Genomic DNA, 26,397 nt, shown 5'->3' with positions numbered 1-26,397 from the left:
TAGTGAATTGAAATCATTGTATGGGAATCATGATTTTCTCGTTGATTATCACATTATACTTGTTATAAAAAAAAAAACCCACCATTATTACTATGATGCTCAGTAAAGACATTTGAGCAAACCAAAGTTATTAAATTAAGCTCAAATAATGGATTGGATAGGTAAACTAGAATTAAATTAAGTCAAGTTGACTTAATTAAATTTTAATTGGATTGGATTAAATATGATAAAATAAATTTTTTTAGTATTAAACCCAATTTGAATTATGCATCAAATCGCTGGACTTTCATTTCAATTCGTATAATAAGACCAAGTTTAAAAACAAGACTTGACAAGTGCAAGGCACACGTTAAAAAAAATAAAATAATCCCACTTATTATTTTTTGACGACTGTAATAACATATGCTCGTCAACAAAAGACTCCAACTAGTTAGTTGTGTTGACTGGCCGGCAAAGTTGACACGACAAAAATAACTAGCAAATAAAAAACATCTTGCATCAATTTGTATTCTGCTCCATGATTTCTACATGAAATTGCAACCGAAAAATAAATATCCCCAGAAGTTCGAAACCTCCTGGGCGGACAAGTTACCTCCCTTTATTATTCTTTAGTGTTGAATGGTAGGGGCTCCTGTGTCAGCACAAAATTTAGTGTCAATCCAAGTTTTGACAGCCAATGGCACTCGATGGAGCATTTCCATACTAGAATGCAACTAGACCTTATTTCATGAACAATACTTGCCCGAGAATGAGTGCTGCCTTATCTGAATTTTATATTTTAATGTGTTGATATTAAAAATAATTATTTTAAAATAAAAAAATATTATTTTAATATATTTTTAAAATAAAAAAATATTTTAAAAAATAATTTTTATCACGCTTTTGTCTAGACAGCAAGCCGATAGACTTGAGGTCTGAGTCCTCTATTTTTCGGACTCGCCTAAAATCATAATTCATAAGCCTTGTAAAAGCTTTGCCCGGGAATATCAGGCTGGGTGATGATAACCAATTCTAAAGGCCCAGCCCAAGAAACCACACAATCAAAATCATCAGGCGGCGGTTCAAATAGCTGATCACGTCTTATCAAAATGCAGAACCGTGTGATCATTTACCGTAGAATCAGACAAACACAAGCATGCCACGCCCAAAAAAAATCCTGCACATTGTTTACCAGGGGAAATCGACAAGGTAAAGTTTAGGTAAGGTAAGCCACATCCATCCAGAATCTTCCTGTTGAACTTTTCTTCTTTATTTTCCATTTTAATAATGAAATAGTATTAACTATTAAAGACTCCTCATTCTCATTCTCCAGCAAAGAAAAGAAAAGAAAGCTTCTCTTTTTATTCCCTGTCTCTCTTGATCACGGTGAGTGGTATTGGTTCCTGTCTCCGTATGAAGTTTTGCTCTGAGTGTTTTATTGTTTGTGTTTATATATGATTTGGGTGATTTTAGAGGATTTTAATGGCAATTTTTTGTAGTTTATCTGTTTTCTGTTTTGATTTATAAAGTTGTCAACTTTTTTTTTATCATCTTTTTCAAGGTTTTGACATGCTGAATTATGATGTTTTTGTGACCGACTATGATGGGTCATTTAACTTCTTCTTTTTTTATGACATCGTGCATTTTTTATGATCATGTGATTAGTTGTAATGGTTCAGTTTACTTTGATTAGGCTGTTTTATGCTGGATTTGTGGAATAGGTTCAATTTTTGTTATTTGATTAGTTGTAAATGAAGGTGACAATTTTTTATTTTGGAGATTTTTTGTGCTTAAGGTTACAGAGAATTGAAGCATAAAATTTGTTGTTCTTGATGGTACCTGAGGATTTTATGTGATTACAGGCTGTTGATTTTGAGGGTTTTTGGATAAAGAGATGGAAAGTGGATATGAGGAATCGACAAGTGTGCCTCTGGAAAGCTCGTCTTTTTCGAGCAATAACGGCACTGATGCAGGCGATTTTGAATGCAATATTTGCTTTGAATTAGCTCAGGACCCGATCGTAACTCTTTGCGGTCATCTCTTTTGTTGGCCCTGTCTGTACCGATGGTTACACCACCATTCGCATTCACATGAATGCCCAGTTTGTAAGGCCATCATACAAGAAGAGAAATTGGTTCCTCTTTATGGTAGAGGGAAAACTCAGGCTGACCCTCGATCTAAATCTTATCCGGGTATTGATATTCCTACTCGCCCGTCTGGACAAAGGCCTGAAACTGCTCCTCCGCCGGATGCAAATAATTTACCCCATTTTGGGTTTGGAATGACAGGAGGATTCATGCCTGCAGCGCCTACAAGGATTGGTGGCTTTACGATTTCAACTGCTTTTGGTGGTCTATCACTTTTCCCATCGTTGCTTAATATTCAGTTTCAAGGGTACCCAGATGCTACCGTGTATGGAACAACATCTGGATTTCCATATGGCTTTCATGGTTTTCACGGCAATCATACACACCGCTTCCCACCTGCAACTACTCGAGGGCAGCAGGCCGATAATGTTTTGAAGAACCTCTTCTTTTTTATTGGATTCTTGGTGGTCCTCGCTCTGCTTTGGTGGTAAATCAATGAATTGCGTTTTGAACTTAGACTGATATTGTCACTTCGAATTGTTTCTGTTGTATCTGTATATACATCATCTGCGATTGTTTTACTTAGATAATTCTGTAATGATTAAAATCCTTTCGAGGGAGTTTCATGTTTTCCACAACGACTAGCAATCATGGAACATGATTAATTATAAATGGGATGTAGATTTTCCAACTATTTTATGTTTGCATATCTAATCTCGAGGAGGTAATTTCTTGTTCTTCTATCTGGTCTTATTTCATCTGCTGGCAAATTTTGTACAGCGAAGTAGCCTTTTAATAGCAGTTCAACTTCACATTGGTATTTGAATAGCGTACATTGCGTTGCAGTTGATTGAAGCTGCTTCTGCCAGCTCTTTTACGGGTAAATTATACATGATTCTCACCCAATAAGGATTAAGACGAATAAAATGAGGCTCTTAATGTGAAGCAATGGAGTTTCAGATGAAGTGTCAGGAAAGTTCAGGCGTTTAGAATGATGAACGGGAATGGAGGGTTCCTACTGCAATCTGCAATATAAGAAAATGAACCGTAAATATCTTTACAAAGGGATGGTTCAAATCATCGAAGTGGTCTTGCAATAGGACTGAGCTTCTTTTCTTGATAATTAGGCCATAGTTGATGAGACATGCAGGAAAGCGTTGATATTTTCTTGAATGTGGTTGGATGTCAATTTCTTATGCATGTATGCCAGGTTTTGTGACCATTTGTGATGAAGATGTCTGTAATATTAGTCAAATCTTGTTATGATAAATTATTTGGGCTGTTTTTATTTGAAAATATATTAAAATATTTTTTTATTTTTAAAATTAATAAATTAAAACTGTTAAAAATCACTTTGAAGTATTTTAATAGAGAAATACTTTTCAAAAGCGTCTAAAAAATGTAATTCCATTCCTATACACATCCTTAAATGGATAGATGCACAATGAATCTTCTTTGGGACAATAATAATCTTTTTTCCGTGTAATTCCTGGCTGAAATTTTCTTTTCTGGTTATACTGTCTGAAAATGCTCTATTTAGGGGTGAAATCCAAGGTTTGCTGAAATTTATTTATTTATGTTAAAAAATATATTTTTAATATTTTTGAATTGTTTTGATGAATTGATATCAAAAGTTAATTTTAAAAAATAAAAAAATTATTTTAATATATTTTTAAATAAAAAATACTTTAAAATATAACTATTACTACATTCTCATCCCTGATTTCAATATTGTGGAGCAATTGAGGTGTTAAAGTTGTTAAATTTATGGTATTTATGCTTTAGGTAATTATTAATTATAAATAAATAAATCTCATACGAAAACCAATATGGATAGCAAACAGTGCTTTGTAATTTTTTAATCTCTTAAGATTTTTTTATTTCAATCACCAACTTTTTTTTTTAATTTATCCTTTTACATTTTGTTATTTCATATTTGAATATGAGAAATTGTTTTGATTAGCATATTCTCGAGATATCAAAAAAATATTATGATATTTTGTTAATGTTTAATTTTGTAAAATAAAAAAAATTCGATTATGTTGCTTGAATTTTCTTTTGAAAATATAAGGATCAAAATTAACATTATATCTAAAACAAATAGTTTTTTTAATGTTTTAATCGTACCTTTATAGCATTTTTTTTACTTCAAGATTGTTTTGTTTTGTTTTTTTTCCTTTTGGTTTTTGTAATTTTTATTTTGATTCAAAATTTTATTTTATATATTTTTAAGTTCTTGATATGAGAAAAAAAATAAAAAGATTCGTTAAAAAAAATAAAAAAAAATTAATAGTTGACAAAACTTTAATGACTTTACAAGTTATTCATGGTGTTAGTAGGCTCTATTTTACGAGAGAAATTCCATTTAGATCTTTTTACCAGATGGAAAATATAGATCAAGATCGGCAAATAATATTTCTTAACTTGATTTTGTGGTTTTTTTTCTTACAAATCTAGAGGTGTTTTGAGTTGAGATTTTGATTTTTTAAGGTTATGAGAGTGTTTATTTGTTGTTTTTAGATGAAAATTGATTGAAAAATAGCTTTTTAAATTAAAAAAACCCAACTAGGTTTTTTAGTAGGTTTTTGATAGTCAGAAGCTAGGCATTCAGACGATGTTTTATCTATCACAATAAAGGACACTTCATCTTTTGAAATAGATAATATGTCATTTGATTTTTTTTTTTTAAATTCCCTTTTGAAAGATGCAAAAAAACAAAGGGCAGGCGCATGGGCCCTCCCAAGTCCAGACTCGTAGTCCATTTTTGTCTTTTGAATTTTTTCTTATCTTTGATTTAAATTTAATAAAACTATTTTTTTGTTTTTATCTTTAATTTTTTTCACTTTCTTGTGAATGTCTATTTTTAGTATCAATCTAGATCCGTGGGTTGCGCTGTACCGCAAGCCGAATAATTTTTTCTTTAAATATAAAAAAAGTAAATGCATTGCTAACGTGTTTTCGAGAAAAAATATATATTTAATTATAAATTTAAAATATGATGCATATTAGAGGACACCTTTTTTAAATACTGAAATAGTGACATACTAGATATTTTAAAAAATAATAATATTAAAACGATGACAAATTGAATTGGTTTGGGATAACCTTAGTTAACTTGCAAATTTCATGACTCAATTTTAGACAATGAAATTATAAACACAAGAAGAAATTAAAAAAAAAGGACTCAAGAAAAGACCCAAGTCAACCTGTAAAAGGCTTCCAAATTCGTGACTCAAGTCATGAGATTAGGATTAAAAAAATACATGCCATTAGAGAGTGGGGGAGGCGCAACTCTTTGGCAGCACGCATGGCCTTCTCTGGTGGCCAAACACATCCTTTAGATGTGGCAATTGACGTGTGTATGCTCATTTTTTACGATGTATCATCAACGTCATTTTCTGTATTCTTTATCTCTTTTCTCTCTCTTATCCTTAGAATTCGCTGTGACTATTCAAAACTTTATAATTGTCATCTTATTTTATTATCATTTCAAATTCGATCTTTTTTCTTTTGATTTTTAAGTCTTTATTCAGGGGTTTTTTTCCTCTAAAATTGAGGTTATTCTTTTATTTTATTTTATAAATTTGGTCCTCATTATTTTAATTCACGTTTTTAGTTTTTGATCCTTTTGTGAAATTGAATTTTCTTTTCAATTGCATCCTTCAATCCAAAAATGTCAAATCTCCTCTTATTTTTTTTTATTTCTAATTTGATCCTTATTTTTTTTTGTTTTTTGTTTTAGGTCATTTTATATTTTTTTTTCAATCTCATCCTTAGGCATAGGGTCGGAAATTGGGCTTTATGTTTTTTCATGATCGAGTGATCTCAGTTTCATGATCCAAGTTATAGATTTTAAAACTTAATCCGAGTTAACATCGTTCTTTTTTCATTAGAGTTTATTTTTCACACTGATTTTTTTTTTTTATCCTTTTAAGTTGGTTGTTTTTTTTAAAAAAAAAATTGAGCTTCATAATTTTATTTGATTTCCTTTCAATTCAATTATCTTAATCTCATTACTAGGATTACGAGTTTAGCGGTTAGTCGGGATTGACTTGGTTCTTTTTAGGGTCGTTGCTTTCTTAATTTAATATTTTTTTATTTTGTTTTTCAACATTGAATTGCTTTAGAATTGAGCCTTGTAATTTTTTCTAATTTACATTCTATTGCATTATATCATTCGTAAGATTCGGGGCATAGGGTTTGGTAGGCTTGCTCTGATTGCTGGTGTTTTGTTTTGTTTTTATTTTTTAAAAAATAATTAATTTTCTTTTGATTTTATCCTTCCACATTAGATGTTTTAGAAATTGAACTCCATTTTTTTTTTTATATGCTTTCTTTTACAAATTTTGCATGCTCACGTAGGTATATTTGGGTAATATTTTTTTCTTTTCTTCTTCAATTTCAATATTTCACTTTGGGTTGGCTTGGAACTAAGTTCTATTACTTCTTTAATTATTTATTTTTGCTAACCTTCCTAGTAAGGTTCTTATGGAAACTTTTTTTTATTTGATTTAGTCCATCCACCTCTTTTTTATCATCAAATTAAATAATATCGGTTTATTTGACTCGGCTACGGATTTCTTTTATTTGTTTAGAGCACGCTAGCACCGTTATGCTAGTTTTGTTTTTTCTTTTTTATTTGAGCTCGCACACAGGGCCACGGATGGAGTAACTTCTAAATTAAATGCTCAAAATTTCACGCAGCGCTGAATTTCATGCTTGTACCAAAACACACGTGTCAAGACCAAGTCCTCAGAACCTTCATGTTGACAGAATTATTTAATGTATTTTTTTATATATAATTTTGTTGAATTAGATATTCTTTTATGTTTACATACATCATAATATTATTTTTATTTTTTTAAAAAAAAAACTAGCTCAAGTTCTTATATAAAAATCATGTTTCTGAGAAAGAAAATTTTATCAAAATAAAAAAATAAATGAATAACAAAAGGGGATTTTTGGCTATTTATTTTATTTCTAGATTTAAATCATTTGAGTTTTTATTTTAAGCTCTTTATATTTTTATTCAAAAAATCATGTTGTTAGTAAAATAATGTATAAATAAAAACATTTTCTTACTCCAGAATTTTGAATCATTAAAATTCTTTTGATATTTTTGAAAATCAAAAACGAAAGTCATTAAGAGAGAAAATTAAATGATTAGGCACTGATTAGCTTAATTGTCAAAACTTTGACACGAAAATTCCCCTTAGGCCAATAATACAGAGAAGTTGACACATTGCACAAATACTATGTATCTACGACTGCAAGATACATTGGGTGTAGAAATGGGAGCTGAATTCTAAAACTCCCTCGTCTCCTGCCCCTCCCTATACATCATCCATATGCAACAAAATAGTTTGACAACTACTACCCTTACATATCCCTATTAAATTCTCTACCAAACAGACAAATTTTTTTGACAACGAGCTTTGCCCTTTTCAGCGGATTTTTTTGGCCTTTTTAATGTTTTTTATTATTTTGATATATTAATATTAAAAATATTTTTTTAAAAATAAAAGAATATTATTTTAATGTATTTATGAAAAAAAACTTTAAAAAATAACTATTACCATATTTTTAAATATGTTATTAATTATGCTCACTGATTTCTGTAAATTACATGGTAAAAAAACTACAACTAAACCTAAAGAATTTAAGTAAAGAAATGGCCTGAATTAACAAATTCTTTCTTCATATTATTTGGAATGATATTTGAATTAAAGATGCCAGCACAAGATAGGCTATTGTTGAATATTTCCTCATATAGGAATCGAGCTTTCTATAGTTAAATTTGTGTGTCATTTCAAATACTTTCATCAACTCGTATCTTGCATAGAAAATATTTTTCATAAGTTAAGAATAGTTTGTGACCATGGCAAAGCATATGTATGGAGACATTCACGTGAGGTCTTGTCATAAACATGGAGATTCTTGTATGAGTCACTAGAGATTTTCATAGAGATTTTTATGGAAACTTTTTATTAGAGACATGAAGAATTTATTTAAAGATATGAAAATTTTATCATCGAAGATACTGAAAATATGAAGAAACATTACAGTTTCATTTAAAAATTCAAAAGAAAATGAAGATACAATTTCTAAAAATTATCTAATTTTGAATGGTGTATCATGGGATTTTTTCCTATTTGTTAAGGTTGCATTTTCTCCTTTAAAAATTATTAGAGATATTATCTAAAGATCAATCTCTCAATCTCCTTTCCAGGTCATGTCACTCTCCAATGTCATCACTATTACCATTATGATAGTGACATAACTAGTTAGGGTTCATTATGTTCATGTCACTCTTCATTAGAAATGAGTATTACATGAAATTCTTTCCCTAAATAACAACAAACGCCTCAACACATGTTGTGGTAAGAGGCGTGGTCGGGAACTTAGAGAAAGTTAGACAATCTTTCTTCTCCTTCAACACCTCTATTCTAGACTAATTGTATTTGAACTTATAAAAGTTTTAATTTATAATAAATATTTTATTTATTAATTTAATTTAATTTATTTTTTATTTCTATTTAATATATATTTTAAAATATTTATAAATTATTACTGACGGGGTTATTGATGGACTTAGTCCATCAGTATATTTCAGGGAGTTGGAAAATAATTACTGCAAATTTCATTGCCATTGTTTACTCACCGATGAAATTACAGACGATCTATTTGATAGTTATATGTCAAATTCATCGAGTAAAATACTGATGGATAAAAAAAATCATCGATGGAACGACATATAATTTTTCTGTCAGTGATATGTTATATTCATCGATGGAAATACCACATAATAAAGTGGGGAAATTTTTTTTTTAGCATGCTTTTGCTGTCAGTAAATTCATCGGTAAGATTATTACCGACGGATTCACTGGCACACCACAAATTAGTGATGAGAGTTTTTTCAACAGAGTATTGCCGTCTATGATCCCGTCGGGAAAATTTATGCCTACGAACTATGAGTATAAATATTGACAGAAAATTTCATTGGTGATTCTAAAAATTCTGGTAGTGTTCTTTGCCTTGGATGGAACAACTAGTGGTTCCCATATATATAGTTGGGTCGGGTTTAGGCCTATAATTGTATCTACTTCAACTTTTGATATTTTACAAATTATAAATCTGACTCATTCAATTGTTTTTTTGAACTCGAAAGAGTTGAATATATCAAGTTAGCCTAATTGTTTTATGGATATTTACAAATATCCACGGTTTGAGTTTATATTGCTAATTTTTATGAATTCACATTTAGAGACTGACTTATAACATGGACTGTATGTATTATGACACCTTTAATGATAGGTGTAATTTTCATATCTTGCACCACAATTAAATTCTAGTTGCCTTCCCCTCCGCTCCTACAAAGAAATAAAACTCTTTTTTGTTATATTAAAAAAATATATAATAAGAAGCACACGAATATTTCTAAATAAAATAAATGCTAAATCCACATATTATTAGATATAAAAACAAAAAGGAGTGTATGGTATACAAGTTGGGTTAGATTAATTGGATTTCAAAAATCTCAACCCCACCTAACCCATGATATTTATTTTTTAAGTTTTTTAACTCACTATCATTTATAATATCCATATTATCTATTTTTATCGAATTTAACCAAGTAAAATAATGCAAATATTATAAATTAGCTATTCCTTTTAATATCCATAGGAACAACTTCATGGACATGGTGGAGAAAGTTGAAATATCTCTACTTGTAACCGAATTCAAAATGTTAATAAGATTAGATGGCAAAAATTATACTCGAACACACATATAGTAGACATTAGAGTTCGAGTTGGTGTTAATGAATCCATAATTCTTGTTCCTCAAATCAAAGATCCGCGCGAAACGGAAGTTACTTTCAAAAGTTGGTCACTTGATGCAGGCAAAGTCGATTTTGACCTTAGTACTTTATTGTACCAAATTGCACTCTCCTTTGTTTTTTTTTTTTCAAGATCCGACGGTTACTAATTTATTTACACTAATAATAATAAAAAAATTCATAAAGACGAACTTTCTCTGTTGCCAATTGCCAAAAAGAGTCGGTGGTTAATTATTTGCTTATAAAATCACACTGGAAGAATTGAAAGAGTGCACATTTCACACCATTTATTTATTTTTGGACTTAGTTTTTGAAGCACATTTAAAAAACATGTGGCTCCTACTCCTGGCTTTGTTTAAAATCATTGACTGTTCTACGCTTCCTAGCAATTTCTGTGCTTTAACAAATTGGATCCATAGACAAGATTGATGGGGGCATGTCACCTCTCTTTCTAAAAGGTTAGAACCCATCACTCAAAGTCTCTCTAACTTTTTTAAATCTCTCTGCCCTGCCCCAAGCCATGTCCAAACTAGGACGAAAATTAACACTACCATCACCGCCACATCTCCTCCTCTCCCTCCTTCTCCTCCTCTCCATAATTATAATCAATGCCACCGCCACGGCTACCGTCAATACTGAAAGATTCAGAGAAGCCCCACAGTTCTACAACTCCCCAACATGTCCATCGATCTCCACCAAAGACATGTGCTCTCAGCAAGCAGTGCACGTGGCTATGACTCTGGATTTCCCTTACCTCCGCGGCACCATGGCCGCTATTCTTTCCATCCTCCAACACTCCTCCTGCCCGGAAAATACTCGTTTCCACTTCATTTCCTCTCCTTCCTCCACCTACCTCCACGAAACTATCACCTCCTCCTTCCCTTACCTCCGTTCCCAAATCCACCCTTTCGACACCAACTCTGTCTCCGGCCTCATCTCCACCTCCATCCGCTCAGCCCTCGACTCTCCTCTTAACTATGCTCGCAATTATCTCGCCAACATCCTTCCTCCTTGCGTCCGGAAAGCTGTCTATTTAGACTCCGATTTAGTCCTAGTCGACGACATTGCAATGCTAGCAGCTACTCCACTTGGTACCGGAACTGTGTTAGCAGCACCGGAATATTGTAATGCTAACATTACCGCATACTTTACGCCTACATTTTGGGCAAACCCTTCGCTCTCCTTGACATTTTCCGGACGCAATGCCTGTTATTTTAACACAGGAGTGATGATTATTGATTTAGAAAGATGGAGAGAAGGAGATTACACAACAAAAATAGTTGAATGGATGGAGCTTCAAAAGAGGATGAGGATTTATGAATTGGGCTCATTGCCTCCATTCTTGTTGGTTTTTGCTGGGAATATTGCTGCTGTGGATCATAAATGGAATCAACATGGCCTTGGAGGGGATAATTTTAGAGGTCTTTGTAGGGATTTGCATCCTGGTCCAGTTAGTCTTCTGCATTGGAGTGGTAAAGGGAAGCCTTGGGTTCGCTTAGATGAAAACCGGCCATGCCCTTTGGATGCATTATGGGCTCCTTATGATCTTATGCAGACACCTTTTGCTATTGACTTTTAGAGTTTAGGTCTTAGTTTAAATTTTCCAATGCTGAAAATAGATCGGCGGAAGAGGGAAGGTGTTCATAGATTAATAAGTCCATTAACAGGCCTTACAGTACTTTCTTCTTCTTCTTCTGGGTTTTGCTTTGTACTGGGTACATAGTAAGAGCTAGTAGTGCAGTAAAGTAAAGAGGGAATTACAGAGAAAGATATATTAATTTACCTTTTATATATATTTTTTTGGCATTTCTTTGCTATGATTTCTGTTTATAATCACTATTTTTATTTTTTTTTAGATCTATTTTTTTTTGTTTTATGATAAAACAAAAACTAAGATCTAAAATAAAAAAATCCCCATAGCATCTGCTATGAGAAAGTGCTTGATGCCCTCTATAAGAGCGTCCCAAAGGTAATCAATAATTATACTCTTTGCAGCGTTCTTCGCTGAAAAATCTGCGTAGGAGCAGCAGCAGCAGCAGCAGCACAAGTGAGATTTCCTATTTTGTTTCAAATGTTTACCTTCTCATTCCTAAATTGTCTCATGAACAGTTTTAAATTGTAAGATTATTTGTTGACTTTGGATTATAGTTTTTTTTTTTTTTTATCGCTTTTCAAAAATAAATATTATAGGCTTTAATGTGTATTCCTTAACTATTACGACTTCTTCACTAAATTAGAAGAATTGTGTTATTCTCACTCCATTAATTATTATATATCATCCCTCCATAATTCTTTATTATTTTTTTAGAAATCTTCTCTCTGATCAATAAATTATTTTATTAATTATGAAAACCTATGATAATGCCATGATAAATCAAACAATTAATTAGTTGTTTCTTTTATCATATTCAAAATGATGGTTTTTAAAGTATAATGTAATGAGCCGGGACTCTAAAAAAACATATAGTAAAACCGGGTTTTTTAGAGAAGTCCTCTAACCGGGGCCGGTGGTTCTCACTATCACCAACTTCTTCTTCTTCTTCTTGATAATAGTTTTAAATTATTTGATTTTTTATTTGGTTTTTATAAATCTAAATTTTGTATTTCGTTTTATATGGTCGTATCTTGACTATTCGTTCTCCTCATTAATTTATTATGATATTTCTTTTTCTAATAAAAATTTAATAATTGTTGCTATTTTAATGAAGGAATTTTCCTTTTATCCAATATCATTTTTGTTAGTGAGATGTCATCACATTATATATATATATATATATTGAAAAGAGTAATTGTTGTTTGGAATTGCAATGTTGGTACTGTAAATACTTTTTTCAAACAATAAGCTATACTTTTTTTTGAATATAGTATGAAAATAATTATTTATTCATATTGTATTTAGTATAATAAAATTGTTATTTTAAATAATTAATGATATGTGATGTACGTTGTACTAAATAGCTTAAATTTGACACAAACACACACACACACACACGTATACATATAATAATAAATATTAAGTTGATTATATATATATAACAACTTGTAATAAATCAACTTAATATTTATTATTATTATCCATGTTTTATAACATAAGATTATTATCTATATACCTTGATATTTATCGTTCTCGTTATGAAAAAATTAACTTCTCCTATATATGAATTTATTATATATATATATATATATATAAATATATAATAACTTCTCCTTGGACAACATTTCTTCATTTTGTGATTGGATAATCCTACAATAGATGCAGTACTGTAGTTATTTTCATCACTGCTTTATTTGATGTGCTTCTTCTTTTCCCTTTTCTTCTTCTTTTCCCTTTTCTTTTTGAGGTCTTTTTCTTCTTCTTTTCCCTTTTCTTTTTCATTTTGTGATTGGATACTCCTAAAATGAAGTTTTTGAAATTCAAGTATACAGTGTTTCTGATGTATTGATTAAAGTTATTAATTTCATTCTGTTTGACGGAATTAATGATCAGTATATCCTATATTATGTTAAAAAAACAGAATAAAGTGAAATAAATTCTATATATCTCGTCCAAAATCTTGAGTTATTCTAGATTTATTTCTCAAATTCCGGCGAGTTTATCTTGTTTATTCTGTACGGATAAAACGCCATATAAAACTGCCTTGTTCTCCTAAAAGCATGCATTGATTGCTACGTACTAGGGCAAACTTAGCCTTTCATGGTTGCAAAAGGCCATAAAACAGAGAAAATCATTTTTACTCAACCAACCCTTCAAGTTTCGCAGCCAATCTCGCACAAAACCCCACCACAATAGAGAATTGAAAACCATAGCATCATAAAATATGCAGATCGTGTTGTATCTTGGAATGGAACATCAAAATATTTTGAAATTAAAATTTCTGGTATTGATCGGATTTATTTCTCTAACATACCGGCCATCGATGGATTCAGACCACGTACGAAGTCATGTTTTCCCATAGAATGACTACTAGAAAAAACATAGAATAACAGGTTTTCAACTTTCTAATGCCCAGAAAACTAACTTGAAAAGGCAAAGAACAGATAGCGCTGTCGGTGAGTTATATAATAAAAACCTAAAATGCAAAAAACGTTAAAATCATAGAAGCAGTAACTAGTATGCAAGAAACCACTAATTATTAACGTGGGGACATCCAAGCGGTTGGATTTGGCACTAACCTAGCTACCTACTTGAGGTTTTTAGTTCACATCATAGGATGATGGATCGGCTCGTAATCATTGTGTAACCTGCAATTAAATGTGTTTTATAAAATGTTTTTTATTTAAAAATATATTAAAATAATATTTTATTTTTTAAAAATTAATTTTGATATTAACATATCAAATAAATACTAAAAAAATATTAATTTAAAATAAAAAACTAATAAAAAAATTTCAATTCATTTTAAAAATGCTTTTAAAATATAAAAACAAACATACTAGGAAAAATAAGCTCATAATCATTATATTACCAAAAATTAAATATGATTTTAGGATTGTGGTAATTGTTGTTTTTTAAATGATATTTTATTTAAAAATATATTAAAATAATATTTTGTTTTTTAGAAAATTAATTTTAATATGAACATATAAAATAAGTCTAAAAATATAAAAAAAATATTAATTTGAAGTAAAAAAACAATAAAAAAAATTCATTTTTTAAAATATAAAAACAAACAGCCCTGAAGTATTAATTTAAAATCAAAACTACCTAATAGATCAATCTTATTTTCCAGAAACCAACAGTGATTAATGCTAATATATAGAAGCTGTTGTTCTTCTATCTAATTTATCTCTTCTCTAGGTGTCCCTGACGATCTAGTTACTGTGCCTGCGAGATCTTTGGCGCGTCGGCTACATTCTTGCTGCAATTATGGGGTTTTGGAGTCAACTCATGGGGATTATAGAATTGGAATTAATTATTTTTGCTCATATGATCTATCGCTATTTTTAATCAGTAGGCATAGACTAATGTTAAAGATGCTCCATTATCAATATTGTGAGTCAACTTAATTGTCTAAGAGTAATTCAAATATAGCAAGATATGTAATGGGGAATCATGAATATAGTCTGTCTACGACGTCGTTGGCAAGTGTAATGAGCTGAAATTATGATGCAATCATACGTACTTATTTTTAGCGAGTTAATATTTGATGGTCGAGTTTAAAAAGAATCAAGAATTTAGAGTGATCTTTCATATTCTCTTGTTTTCTTCATCTATGTACTAACAAATCAATGAATGAGAGGTAATCACTACAAAAAAAAAATAAAATTAGAAAAAATAAAAATAAAAATACCAACAAAAAAATATTTTGATAGAAATAACGATGAAATATTTCCATTAATAATTTCCAACAAAAATAACGATGAAATAGAAAAAAACAAAAAAAAACTTACTTAACAATTTAACATGTCAGTAATGTCGATAAAATTATCAATGGTATTTTATTAATGATTTTAAATAAATTTAAACTCAATAGTTCCTTTTTTCCCAACCATGATCTTCTTCTTCATTATCTTTCAAAATAACAACCCCTCTCTCCCAACTAATTAGCAAATCGAGCCACCCCCTTCACAAATCCAGCCACCTATTTGTTAGTAGTGTTAACTTTTCTCTTTTGGTTTCATTTATTATCAAACTTCAATTCACCAAATAAACAAACCCACATGTTCATTTATATTTTAAGTTAATTTATTAATGTTTGTTTGTAGTAGTTGTAGTTTACTTGTTTATTTAAGTGTTTTAAAGCTTTTTCCTAGATAATTTTGTTGTATTAATGTATAATTTATATTTTAAGGTTTGTTTGGGATTTGGGAGAAATTGATTTTATTTGTTACATGATGAAATTGAGTTTAGTTTTGTAATTTAGGTGTGTTGAAGAAATAATGTGTAATTTAATGAGTTTCAATTATATTCTGTCAATTTTATTGTTAAGTTAAAACCTTGGGGAAATATGATTTTTATGAAATTAATAAGAATAAAAAGGTTAAAAGGTATTAATTTAGGTTGAATAGGTTTGAATTTAATAAATGATGAGGTAATTAGTTGGGTAGCAATTATTTGTTTTTGCCAATTTTATTGTTTAATTGAAATTTTGATGAAAAATTAAATTTGTGTGGAATTGATAACCAATTAGGGTTTAATATAGTTCAACATATGAAGTGTTTGATAGTTATTGGATTATGAATTTAATTTTAATAAAAAAATTGAATTTGTTATTGATAGTTATATTATTAATAAATGTTGTCATCAATACTCCATATAGGTTTTATAAGTAATTGATTATAATTATTAAATATATTAAGAGTCAAGTGAAGAATTGTATAAGCGAGATTATCTTAAAGTGGTTGAGGGTTTTAATTTTGTACTTTATAATCCAAAGAATATTAGTGAATGTGAAATTAGATGTGTGCAAAAATAAAAAGTTCTACCATAAAAATATTATGACATTGTATCTACTTAAAAAGGGTTCATCAAGAAATACTTAAATCGGCTTGCATACATAAAACCCTATACTCCTTATAAAACCATGTTAGAAATAATGGTTAGCCAAACTTATAATTCTAGCAATGTGTGGATGACAATTAAAATCTCTATAGAAGTATAGTGATAGATGTAATGAGAATGAATTAGGATTATTCAAGTAAAGCTTCATGTAATATCTCTCTTTAGATGAAGAATCAAATATATATATATATATATATATATATATATATATATATATAGTTAAAATTTTTGAACTTTTAAAAGATTTTGATGAACAATTATGAGATGAGTGCATAATTCACAAATAATTTGTTGACCATTAAACAAGTGTTTACCATCAGGTCAAATTAAAGATTGAGAGAGGCCGGTTATGATTAGATATTTGAATGGGCAAAAAACATTTTACTTTAAGGAAATAAACTAAAAGATAACTTCGATGCTGCAAAATCTATGATGAAGCTCAAGTTAGTGAAATTCCTTGTAGGCAAAATTATATAGTTTGGAATCATTTTCTCATAATTCTCTTATAAACAAAATTAAGTAAATTCCTTGTAAACAACACTTTCAATTATTATTATTACAAAATTCAAATGTTAGTGAAGCTCAACTTTTTCAATTACAAGATAAATAATTTTTTACGTGATTTAAAATACATATACATGTTTAATAATTCATAACTCCTAAGTTTAGAATTATTTATGTTTTTCTTTGACCATTGATAATTGTTAACTTTGACCAAGTGTTTAACATGGAAGTCAATGCTGGTAGATTAAAATTCTTGTCTTTAGATCCTGAAAGAAAAGTCTAATGTTATAATGGATATTTCATCGATAAATATGTCTTTCATACTAAACAAAATGGTAAAAATAGAAAGACATATAATAGTGGGGATTATGTACATGGTTCAACTTTTAATGAGTTTAAAGTTGATGATTATAGCAAGTTAGAAGAGGTGATTGAATTGCGATATCATAGATCGCAAGATACATTGTTTTTATTCAATGTTATTGGTATGATATTGATAGAGAAATTAGAGTTGATCCTCACCATGGTTTGGTCAAAATTAATATAAGAGTTAAACTTCACAACATCAATGATTTTTTTATTTTTTCAAAAAATTACAAACAAGTTTATTATACATACACCTATTCCTTTAGAAATGATCATAATAGAGTTGATTGGTTATTTGTTGTCAAAACAAAACCTAGGATTCGTGTTCTAGTAGTAGAATATGATAACAATGAAGTAATTAAGGGTGATAAAATATTTCAAAAGGATGAGTTAATTGATCCATATCGAGTAGCTAAATCTATTGAGTTAGAAAATTCAAATTGTAACACCCTCAAATTATAATGTCATGAAATCTCCAAACATTTCTGTACAAATATCAAGTATTGGATAATATGTCTAAAATTATGGGATTTGTTTTTGAAAATTTCGGCAGAGTTTCCTCTATTTTTATTGGTACCAAGTTATCGACAACACTTCTATTATATGTCATTACGACTTTCATTTTGATCCAATCATCCTGGATCATATTCCATTCATCAAACAATAACTCAATACTTATACTTATCAATATATTCAAGTCTCATAATATCAATTAGTAAATCAACATAAAAGTACTACTAAAACAATTCAAAAGATAAACAAATTCATCACTAAAAGAAATAAATGCTAACTAACTACATATATGTCTTTAAACTACATAAATACAACATGAAGATTAAGAGTCATATTATATTTCTATTAAAATCTTATCTTATCATTTTGAAAATGATTTGGTCATACTAACAACTATACCTATTTATAATACATCCACTACATATTACACCTTCTATATGATGTTTACGACACAAAAGTAATACATCTATTACATATTACACATCTTCTGCTTGAGTTTTTTTTTACAACACAAAAAGATTGACACTGAAAGTAAACACATGATTACATTCCAAAATGGTAATTCATAAACATGAGAATTCCTACATCTAATGATCTGCATTACCTTGCGGTGTACTTGTTTCAACAAATATCATATTAATTAACTTACTCATTATATTAGTCTAATATTAATTATTTACTCTTAATCTTTGAAATTTAATACTTCAACTTCAATCTAACTCAATCCCTTAATTTACATAATCTTTTCAAAACTTAAAAATCCAGCTAACTCATCTTAATTACCAAATAAATCTAACACTTTCATATAATTACTCAAAAATTTGGTTTTCCTTCCTCGGTTACCAATAAATCCGGTAATTCCATTCGAATTACCCATCATCTGGCTAACCTCTTTTGTTAGCCAATCAATCCGGTAATTTCATATGAATTACTCCTTATCCGGTTAAATTTTTTGTTAACCAATAAACCCGGTAATTCTCTTGATTATCAAAAAATTCAGCTAACCCATTTCGGTTACCAAAATCAATCTAGTAATTTCATATGAATTACCCAGCATCCGGCTAACCTCTTTTGTTAGCCAATCAATCCGGTAATTCCATACAAATTACCCCGCATCCAGCTAACCTCTTTTGTTAACCAAACAATCTGGTAATTCCATACGAATTACCTCATATCCGGTTAACCTCTTTGTTAACTAATAAAACCGGTAATTTCACTTAATTTACCAATAAATCACATAATCATAACTCAAATTTTTCATTTGCTCTATTCTTTTAACATCAATTAAATAAACAACATATATATTTAGGGAAACTAAAAATTACAAAATAAGGTGACGAATCACCTACCTTCTGCTCGGGATGACCCAGCTCCTCTTGTCTGATAACCAGCTCCAGACACAACTCCTGAATCAATCAAGTGTCATTATATCATTAGTCCATCAATATTTTTCTTACGTGCCGAAAAACAAAGCATGTAATATTTTTATTTGTAATTTTTTCTAATAAAAATTCATTCTCAAATATAACATCATTATTTTATATACAACCTCATATTTAACTCAAGTTACTTCTTTGCTTACTTTATGTTCATAATTCCTCCATCAAATAATCCTTCTGTTATTTATGCCCTCACATCATATTATTTATTTTATCTAAATATATGTAAGAACTATATTCAAACAAAATCTAGACATCTTGTCTTCATATTTTCTTTTAACTAGTTTATTTCTCTTTTAATTTGAATTCACTTATTATTATTTTTTTTCAACTTAAATGCTATCTCTTCATTTAGTCTTTCTTACATTTTCAAATATCATGATTAAAAATGTTTTTTTTTTCTAAACATTAACATCAAAACTCATTCTCCCACTTTTTCCTTTATTTGGCCGAATGTGATGTTTCTTTTCCTCCCCCAAATTTTTCTTCATTTACTTGTTATTTCAACTTGTTTTCATTCTATTCCACTTCAATTTCATCATTTTTCCTTCCCCTCTTAATTCCCTCAAATTCACATAAGAACCCTAAGTTCAAAAATCAAGAATTTAAGGGAAACTAAGGTAAAATTCCATGAAATTACTTCCTAACTTAATCAAATAAGCTTAAGAAAACATCTAAATCAAACATTAAATCCAAACTTCTCATGCTTACCTTTCGCTTTTCTTCCAATTCCTCTTCTCTTCCAAAGTTAGCCGAATTCCCTTCTCAGTTCCTATTTCCTTCACTTGATTTAGTGTTTTATAAGTTGAACTTGCAAGTTTATAAAGTTATTCTCTCAATTTTCTTATTGTTTTTCTTTACTTTTCTCTCTTTCTCTCACGTTATGTTATGTTCTTTCTTTTCCTATTTTTGTTTCTGCCAATTCAGCAGTTAATAAAAGAGAAGGAGAGCTTATATGTTTTCTTTTCATTGGCAAATAACTATTCTACCCTTAATGAATATTTTTGCCTCTATTTGACGGTCCTTATTTTTTGCTAGCACTATCGAGCTCTATTTATATTAGAATTTTAACCAGAATTTATTCAATATATTTTAAGGTTCCACATAAAATTTTAGCTCAATTCGATGGTCGGATTGAAAATTATGTCCAATAACCCAATCAAGAGTTACAAATTTTTTCTTATTTTTCATAAAACTAGTCAATTTATGATTTTTCACCTAGAGATTTTACACAAATTTCCAAAGCAATGAGAATACATATCTTGTTGTTGATTTTGATGAGTTAAATGTAATATTGATTACGAGTAAACATATCTAGTGTAGATAAAGATAATGAGATAAATCTTAAAATAGACGAAGATGATGAGATCGATGTTGAATTTAATGAAGAAAATGTTGTTGAACTTGATGATGATGAAAATGAAGAGGAGGATTATGATTAAAAAGTGTTGAATTGATTTGATGTGACCTTTTATTATGTAATAAAATTGGAAATGCATAAAAAATTTGTTGGTGCTTTATTAATGCATTATATTTATATTTATTGGATAATTATGTTGTATATTTTTTGGATATTTGCTCATTGTTTCAATCATTGCAGAAGTATTTTTTGTTGTGATTATTGGTTTAATATGAACAATTATTGGCTTGGCAATTATAACAACAAATCTAAAAAAAATAATAGTGAAAATGCCAATAGAATCGTCGATGTAGAGGCAATTCTGTTGGTAATTTCATTGGAATCTTCTCATCTATTTTATAATTTTTAACAAAACTTATAGAATATTTAGGATTTCTCGATAGAATAAGTAATGAGAAATTTTATGGATAAATTAGTTCTTGATGGAGTTTTCGACTGAAAATGAGTGAAAAAGTCTAACTTTTTAGCGTGAATAGTTCCTGGAAAATATTTACTGGAAATACCACAATCACCGACGTCTTTACAGACGGAAACATTTTGTCGGTATTTTACCACGAGTTGATAAATATTTACTGCAAATTCCATAATCACAGACGTCTTCACAGACGGATTCATTCCATCGGTATTTCACCGAGAGTTGAAAAATATTTACTTCATATGCCACTATCATTGACAGAACATTTTCGTTGGTATATTTCCAGTGGGAATTTTTTTTGCACTTATTTTTCGTCTGTAAAACCACAAGTGAATTTTTTTTGCTCTTATTTTTCGTTTGTAAAACCATAAGTGAATTTTTTTTTCCGACAATCTTAGCGACAAAATGGGGAATTACCGATGAAAGACATGCCAATGGACACTTTTTGTCGGTGATTTAATCAATAAAAAATTCACTAACAAAGTCTGAATCTCATATAACAAATTCGACCCGTCAGTAAAACTATGAAATTTTGTAGTGATTTAAAACTTAACAAGAAGATTTCAACTTAAAATAAAAAGATAAGAATAAGATTACCTAGCTTTATTTTAAATTATTATCTGTCGTAATCATGATCTGCTTATATCCACTACATCACATCATAATATTATGTAAATGCTACTCTATAAATATATCTTAAGCTCTCACATTTAAAGTGAAACAAACTTGTTTTTCAAAACTCTTCAAGTGAGATCATAAAATAAGATGCTAAGTAATATTTTTTTCCCAACCTACGCCATTAATTATGCATGTAATATTCGATCTCAAAATATGGAGGATCTGATGAGATCAAATCAGGTTATTTTTAGGAGGATTTTGTTTACTTTGTAAAAAGAAAGCAAGAAGGAAAAGAGAATATGGAAATATACTCACTATGGTTCGGTAAGTGTTTAACACTCTATATAGAGCGTGCAAGTTACAAAAATATATATAAGGACAGTGATCAATCAATTTTGGGACCCCTTTAGGAAGTTGCCGTGAAATTTCCTTCCCCGGAAATATCATACATTGCCATTTATCTTTTCTGCTCTGCAATTTCGTTGCAATTTCCCTCTTCTGAAAGCCATTTTGTCCAAATAAATATGCTGTGTGCTTTCTTCTATCTATATAAACCCTTGCATGCCAGTAGACGTCCTGTAGGTGCTTTGTTAATATATATATATATATATATATATATATTTTTGCTTTTCACTTCTCTTATGGCAACTGATAGAGTTTCAAAATCATCTAAGTGGTTCTCTAACAAGGGTCTGAAGTTAAGTCTCCATCGTCGTAGATCAAAGTCTAGTTCAACGTTAAGCTCTCCTAACTCCCTCATGTTCCCATATACACCAAAGAAGGATGGAGCTAGAGAAGATGAGCTAAAAGAAGTTTTTCGTCATTTCGATAGTGATGGTGATGGAAGGATCTCAGCCCTAGAGCTTAGGGCATACTTTAGATCCATAGGGGAGTACATGTCACATGAAGAGGCACAATCAGCGATCAACGATCTTGATGCAGACCAGGACAACATGCTGGACTTCCAAGACTTTTTGAGGCTAATGAAGAGGGAGGCTAATGATTATGATGATGATCTCAAAATGGCCTTTGAGATGTTTGAAATGGAGAAGGGATCGGGGTACATAACACCAAAGGGCTTGCAAAGGATGCTGCATCGACTAGGAGATGCAAAGTCTTATGATGACTGCGTGGCCATGATTCATGTTTTTGATATTGATGGTAATGGAGTCCTTGATTTTCATGAGTTTAATCAAATGATGGCTTGATTTGAAATCTGAATTTGTAAATAATGTCAACAAAAATAAAATAAAATTCAATTACCTAGCTAGATCTTCATGAATCTTCTCTCTTTTTCCTTGTAATTTGGGAATCCCTTGTTGGCGTGAGTCAAAAGAAGAGTGGCCTCACAACCTTATAGTTATGCCTGTCGCGCAAAGCAGAACCAATCGTGGAAATAAAGGATAAAGTATGTTTGATTATAACCATTTATTTTTTACCATTTTCTTATCCTATTTATTTTTGGTAAAGGATCATTTTTTTATTCTCAAGCTCGTTGATAAATCCATTATTATGTCTTGAACTTGAAAAATACAGTGGACATTAATCTTCCTCGATCGATGAACCAAATTAGAGTTTGAAAATTAATTCGACTTCATATTTTCCTTGTCGTTCCAACTTAATATTTCGAGTGTATTATTACTACAAGAAGCAAATTACCAAGCACAAACCCCAAGAGCTTAAGAGATGCCTAGCATGCTGCAAAATATCATACACCATAACAGCTGCTACTGCACCGCGATAGTACAAAGGAGCCAAGCTATGGTATTTTTCTTGCTCTGCTGCATCCCAAATATCAAACTTCACAGTTGCTTCAGTTCGAGTGTATTCTCAAAGGGGCTTTCGCAATATTATCTTGATCGTATCTTGAATTATAATTTTTTGTATATTGTGTTGTTATTGAGACATAAAACATAAAAAAACCACATCTTTATTAAATAAAAATCACAAAAGTTTAATCTGAAGGGTATCGCTCAACTAGTTAAGTTTTAGATTTGTTTTTTAAATGTTATTAATTCGAGTTTCACATATCTAAAACTATTAAAAACTTATATAATTATTAACTTTAAAACTTATAAAATTAATTAAAATATATATAATTATCATGATTATCATGATGTATATACTCATATTAATAAGAATCTGGACACTCGAATTAATAAACAAAAAAAATCACGTTAGTTCATTTTTACAAGTCAAGGATGGATTACATGCTTTGTCTAGTCTTGTACATGTCCTCGGGTTGATTGCTGAATGTGTCCCTCCCGACTTATGTCATCGTATGTTTGTTCATCCACCATTCAAGATTATTTGTCAAATTATTACTTTCATGCAAGTCCAGCTCATCTAGTAGTATTCGATGTTAGCCCTGTCCTTTAAATAAATGGAGTCAGTTGTCAATAGGATCTAGCTACTGATAAAGTGAGTGTTCAGCTTCTTCTCACTTGATTTTCAGTGATGTACTGATAAAGTGAGTTCAGCTTCTTTTGACTTGATTTTAAATGTAACTTGTTTGAATTTTTCTTTGCAATTTCAAAATCTTGTTGAACATCAATTTGATTCTAAAATTTAAATGGTTGGGTGCTGAATTTCGTGGGCTTGTCCAATTATTTCAAAATTAGGTACTATTTATAAAATAATGTGCCCTTGAACTCATGAAAAAATGGTTTTGTAAAAAGGCTGACACTGACGGGTCATGCGAATATATGCTCATTGCACGCCATGTTTTATTTCGAAACAATTTTTTCATTCAAGCATGATGTGTTGAAATCTGCATTAAAATCATCTTGTTACACGTGTTATTTAAACTTTGATACAGATAAGTTCAAAATATAAATATTAAAAAGACTTGTAATATATTGAACATAATATTAGCATTAATAATTTAATATAAATAAATATTCAATGATAAAAAATATTAAATATATTATAAAATTTTGTAATAAAATTATCTAATATTAACATTAATTACAAGTTTATCAGAAAGCCCATCAAAAACCTATCAGAAAGCTCAAAAAAAGCCCAAACAAAAAATATGAGTTTTTCCAGTTTTTATGTAAAAAAAATTGAACCGAACCGAAACTGATCGATTTGAACCGGTTCCGGTTTGAATTTTTTAGTTTTTCAAAATTTTATTTTGGTTATTTTTTTAGATAAAAACCGAACCAAACCGAAAATAATCATCTCTACTTGAAACCAACCACAAGCTTGTCTACATCGATATTTAACTGTAAAATGGGTAGTTGATACATGAAACCAAACTTGTTATTGCCTGACGCAGAACGCTCTTATATCAATTGATGTAGAGCTTTTATACCTAAAACAATAAAAAAACAATAACAAAAATAAGAAACATAAAATTTAGTAAAATAGGTCTCTTCACAAAATCTTAATTCAAATTTTTATTATTGAATATATTTTTTTAAGTGCTTTACTAAATACAAACTAAGTAATCCTATTTATACTAAAAAAATCCTAAACAAATCCAAAATAATAATAAAATAGTTATAAACAAAATATTAAAATAGTTAACTATGTGCCTTATTTGAAGGATTTTATGATTTTTTTATTACTATAAAGTTTTAACTCTATAATTAACAGGCCTCTAAAATCTCTTAGTAAAATTTTAGTTTGATTCAATGGTGAGATCAAAAGTTTTGTTTGTTAATATAAGGTTGTGCATTATATAAAAAAAATATCCTACATCAGTCTCTTTAATTAAAAGAACTCGACCTCAAGTTTAAAATACTCTTGCTTCAATCTCGTGGCTATCCGTAAAAAGTTTTTAATCTTTTACATGCTCAGCTTTTCTGTTAGAAATATTATACCTGTTAACAACATGTTCATCCTTCTTAACAACAAATTCAATCTTAACATTACATTGAAGACCATATGCACAACTCTTACAACAACCTTCTCAAACTTTAACTTAACCAAAGACTTAGTACTATAATAACCAAACACTCATGTATCTTTTATATCATCAATAACAAGACGTGTGGTGGTTTCTCCACTAGGATAACTTTTGGACTCTACTTCAAACCTTTTATTTGAAATACAAGAACATCAATTTTGACCCTATCAATTTCAGAATTCTCCTCAAGCATACATGAAACACTTCCTCTACAATATAATTCATAAAAAAATCATCTTTTTATTTTAGCATAAAAAACTTTTACATACTCAATGTCATCATAAACAAAGATTTATGCATCAAAATTTTCTATTTTAGCATCATCTTCCTCATTCTCATTGAGTTTTGGTGGTTAATTTCAATCCACAAATGATCTAGAATCATAAAAAAATTTTAGTTCTAATATTGTAATCATCTTGATAAAAAAGTTACCTTATTTTTTTTATACTTCTAAAATAAGTTTTCAAAACTGATCATGAATTTGTGATCACTCTTCTCACGATCCATTTGTTTTCTCTTCTTTATCTCCATTAAGAAATGAGATAATTTTTCAAATTGTCTCTGTAATTTTATCATCATTAATTGATGAGTCCTGAAACATGTATATAAATTTTTTCTATCAGTAGTTCCTAAACATCTTTTTTCTCAAGAAAGAACCTTATGATCCTATCCTACATGAGCTTGTAATATTTTGTGATCACCTTTTTCAACAATAGTTATTTAACAACACACAACAACTAACCACTAGGAATCGTTATGTTCTGATACCAAATAATACAAAGCTCTGATATCAACTAGTGTAAA

General features: G+C 29.6%; 3 protein-coding genes across 4 annotated transcripts; all 3 read left to right on the top strand.

Moving 5' to 3' along the window:
• Positions 1 to 1,106: 1,106 nt before the first annotated feature.
• Positions 1,107 to 2,760, top strand: LOC133693853 (uncharacterized). 2 transcript variants are annotated; one of them, XM_062115195.1, is made up of 3 exons: positions 1,107 to 1,204; positions 1,313 to 1,365; positions 1,842 to 2,760. In XM_062115195.1, the coding sequence occupies exon 3, from the start codon at positions 1,874 to 1,876 to the stop codon at positions 2,555 to 2,557; it is 684 nt and encodes a 227-aa protein (XP_061971179.1). In that variant the 5' UTR covers positions 1,107 to 1,204; positions 1,313 to 1,365; positions 1,842 to 1,873; the 3' UTR covers positions 2,558 to 2,760. The 2 variants fall into 2 exon arrangements, with proteins under 2 accessions (XP_061971179.1, XP_061971180.1); XM_062115196.1 differs by having other exon boundaries at positions 1,131 to 1,199.
• Positions 2,761 to 10,279: 7,519 nt separating this feature from the next.
• On the top strand, positions 10,280 to 11,694 carry LOC133694384 (probable galacturonosyltransferase-like 1). The gene has a single exon (XM_062115883.1). The coding sequence runs from the start codon at positions 10,424 to 10,426 to the stop codon at positions 11,480 to 11,482; it is 1,059 nt and encodes a 352-aa protein (XP_061971867.1). The 5' UTR covers positions 10,280 to 10,423; the 3' UTR covers positions 11,483 to 11,694.
• A 10,532-nt stretch (positions 11,695 to 22,226) lies between these two features.
• Positions 22,227 to 23,104, top strand: LOC133694056 (probable calcium-binding protein CML41). Its single transcript, XM_062115476.1, has one exon. It carries the CDS (start codon positions 22,322 to 22,324, stop codon positions 22,886 to 22,888), a length of 567 nt encoding a protein of 188 aa, XP_061971460.1. The 5' UTR covers positions 22,227 to 22,321; the 3' UTR covers positions 22,889 to 23,104.
• Positions 23,105 to 26,397: the final 3,293 nt, after the last annotated feature.

This window comes from Populus nigra, chromosome 5 (assembly GCF_951802175.1).
Source record: "Populus nigra chromosome 5, ddPopNigr1.1, whole genome shotgun sequence".
NCBI classification, from domain to species: Eukaryota; Viridiplantae; Streptophyta; class Magnoliopsida; order Malpighiales; family Salicaceae; genus Populus; species Populus nigra.
This window is presented reverse-complemented; position numbering and strand designations above follow the sequence as displayed.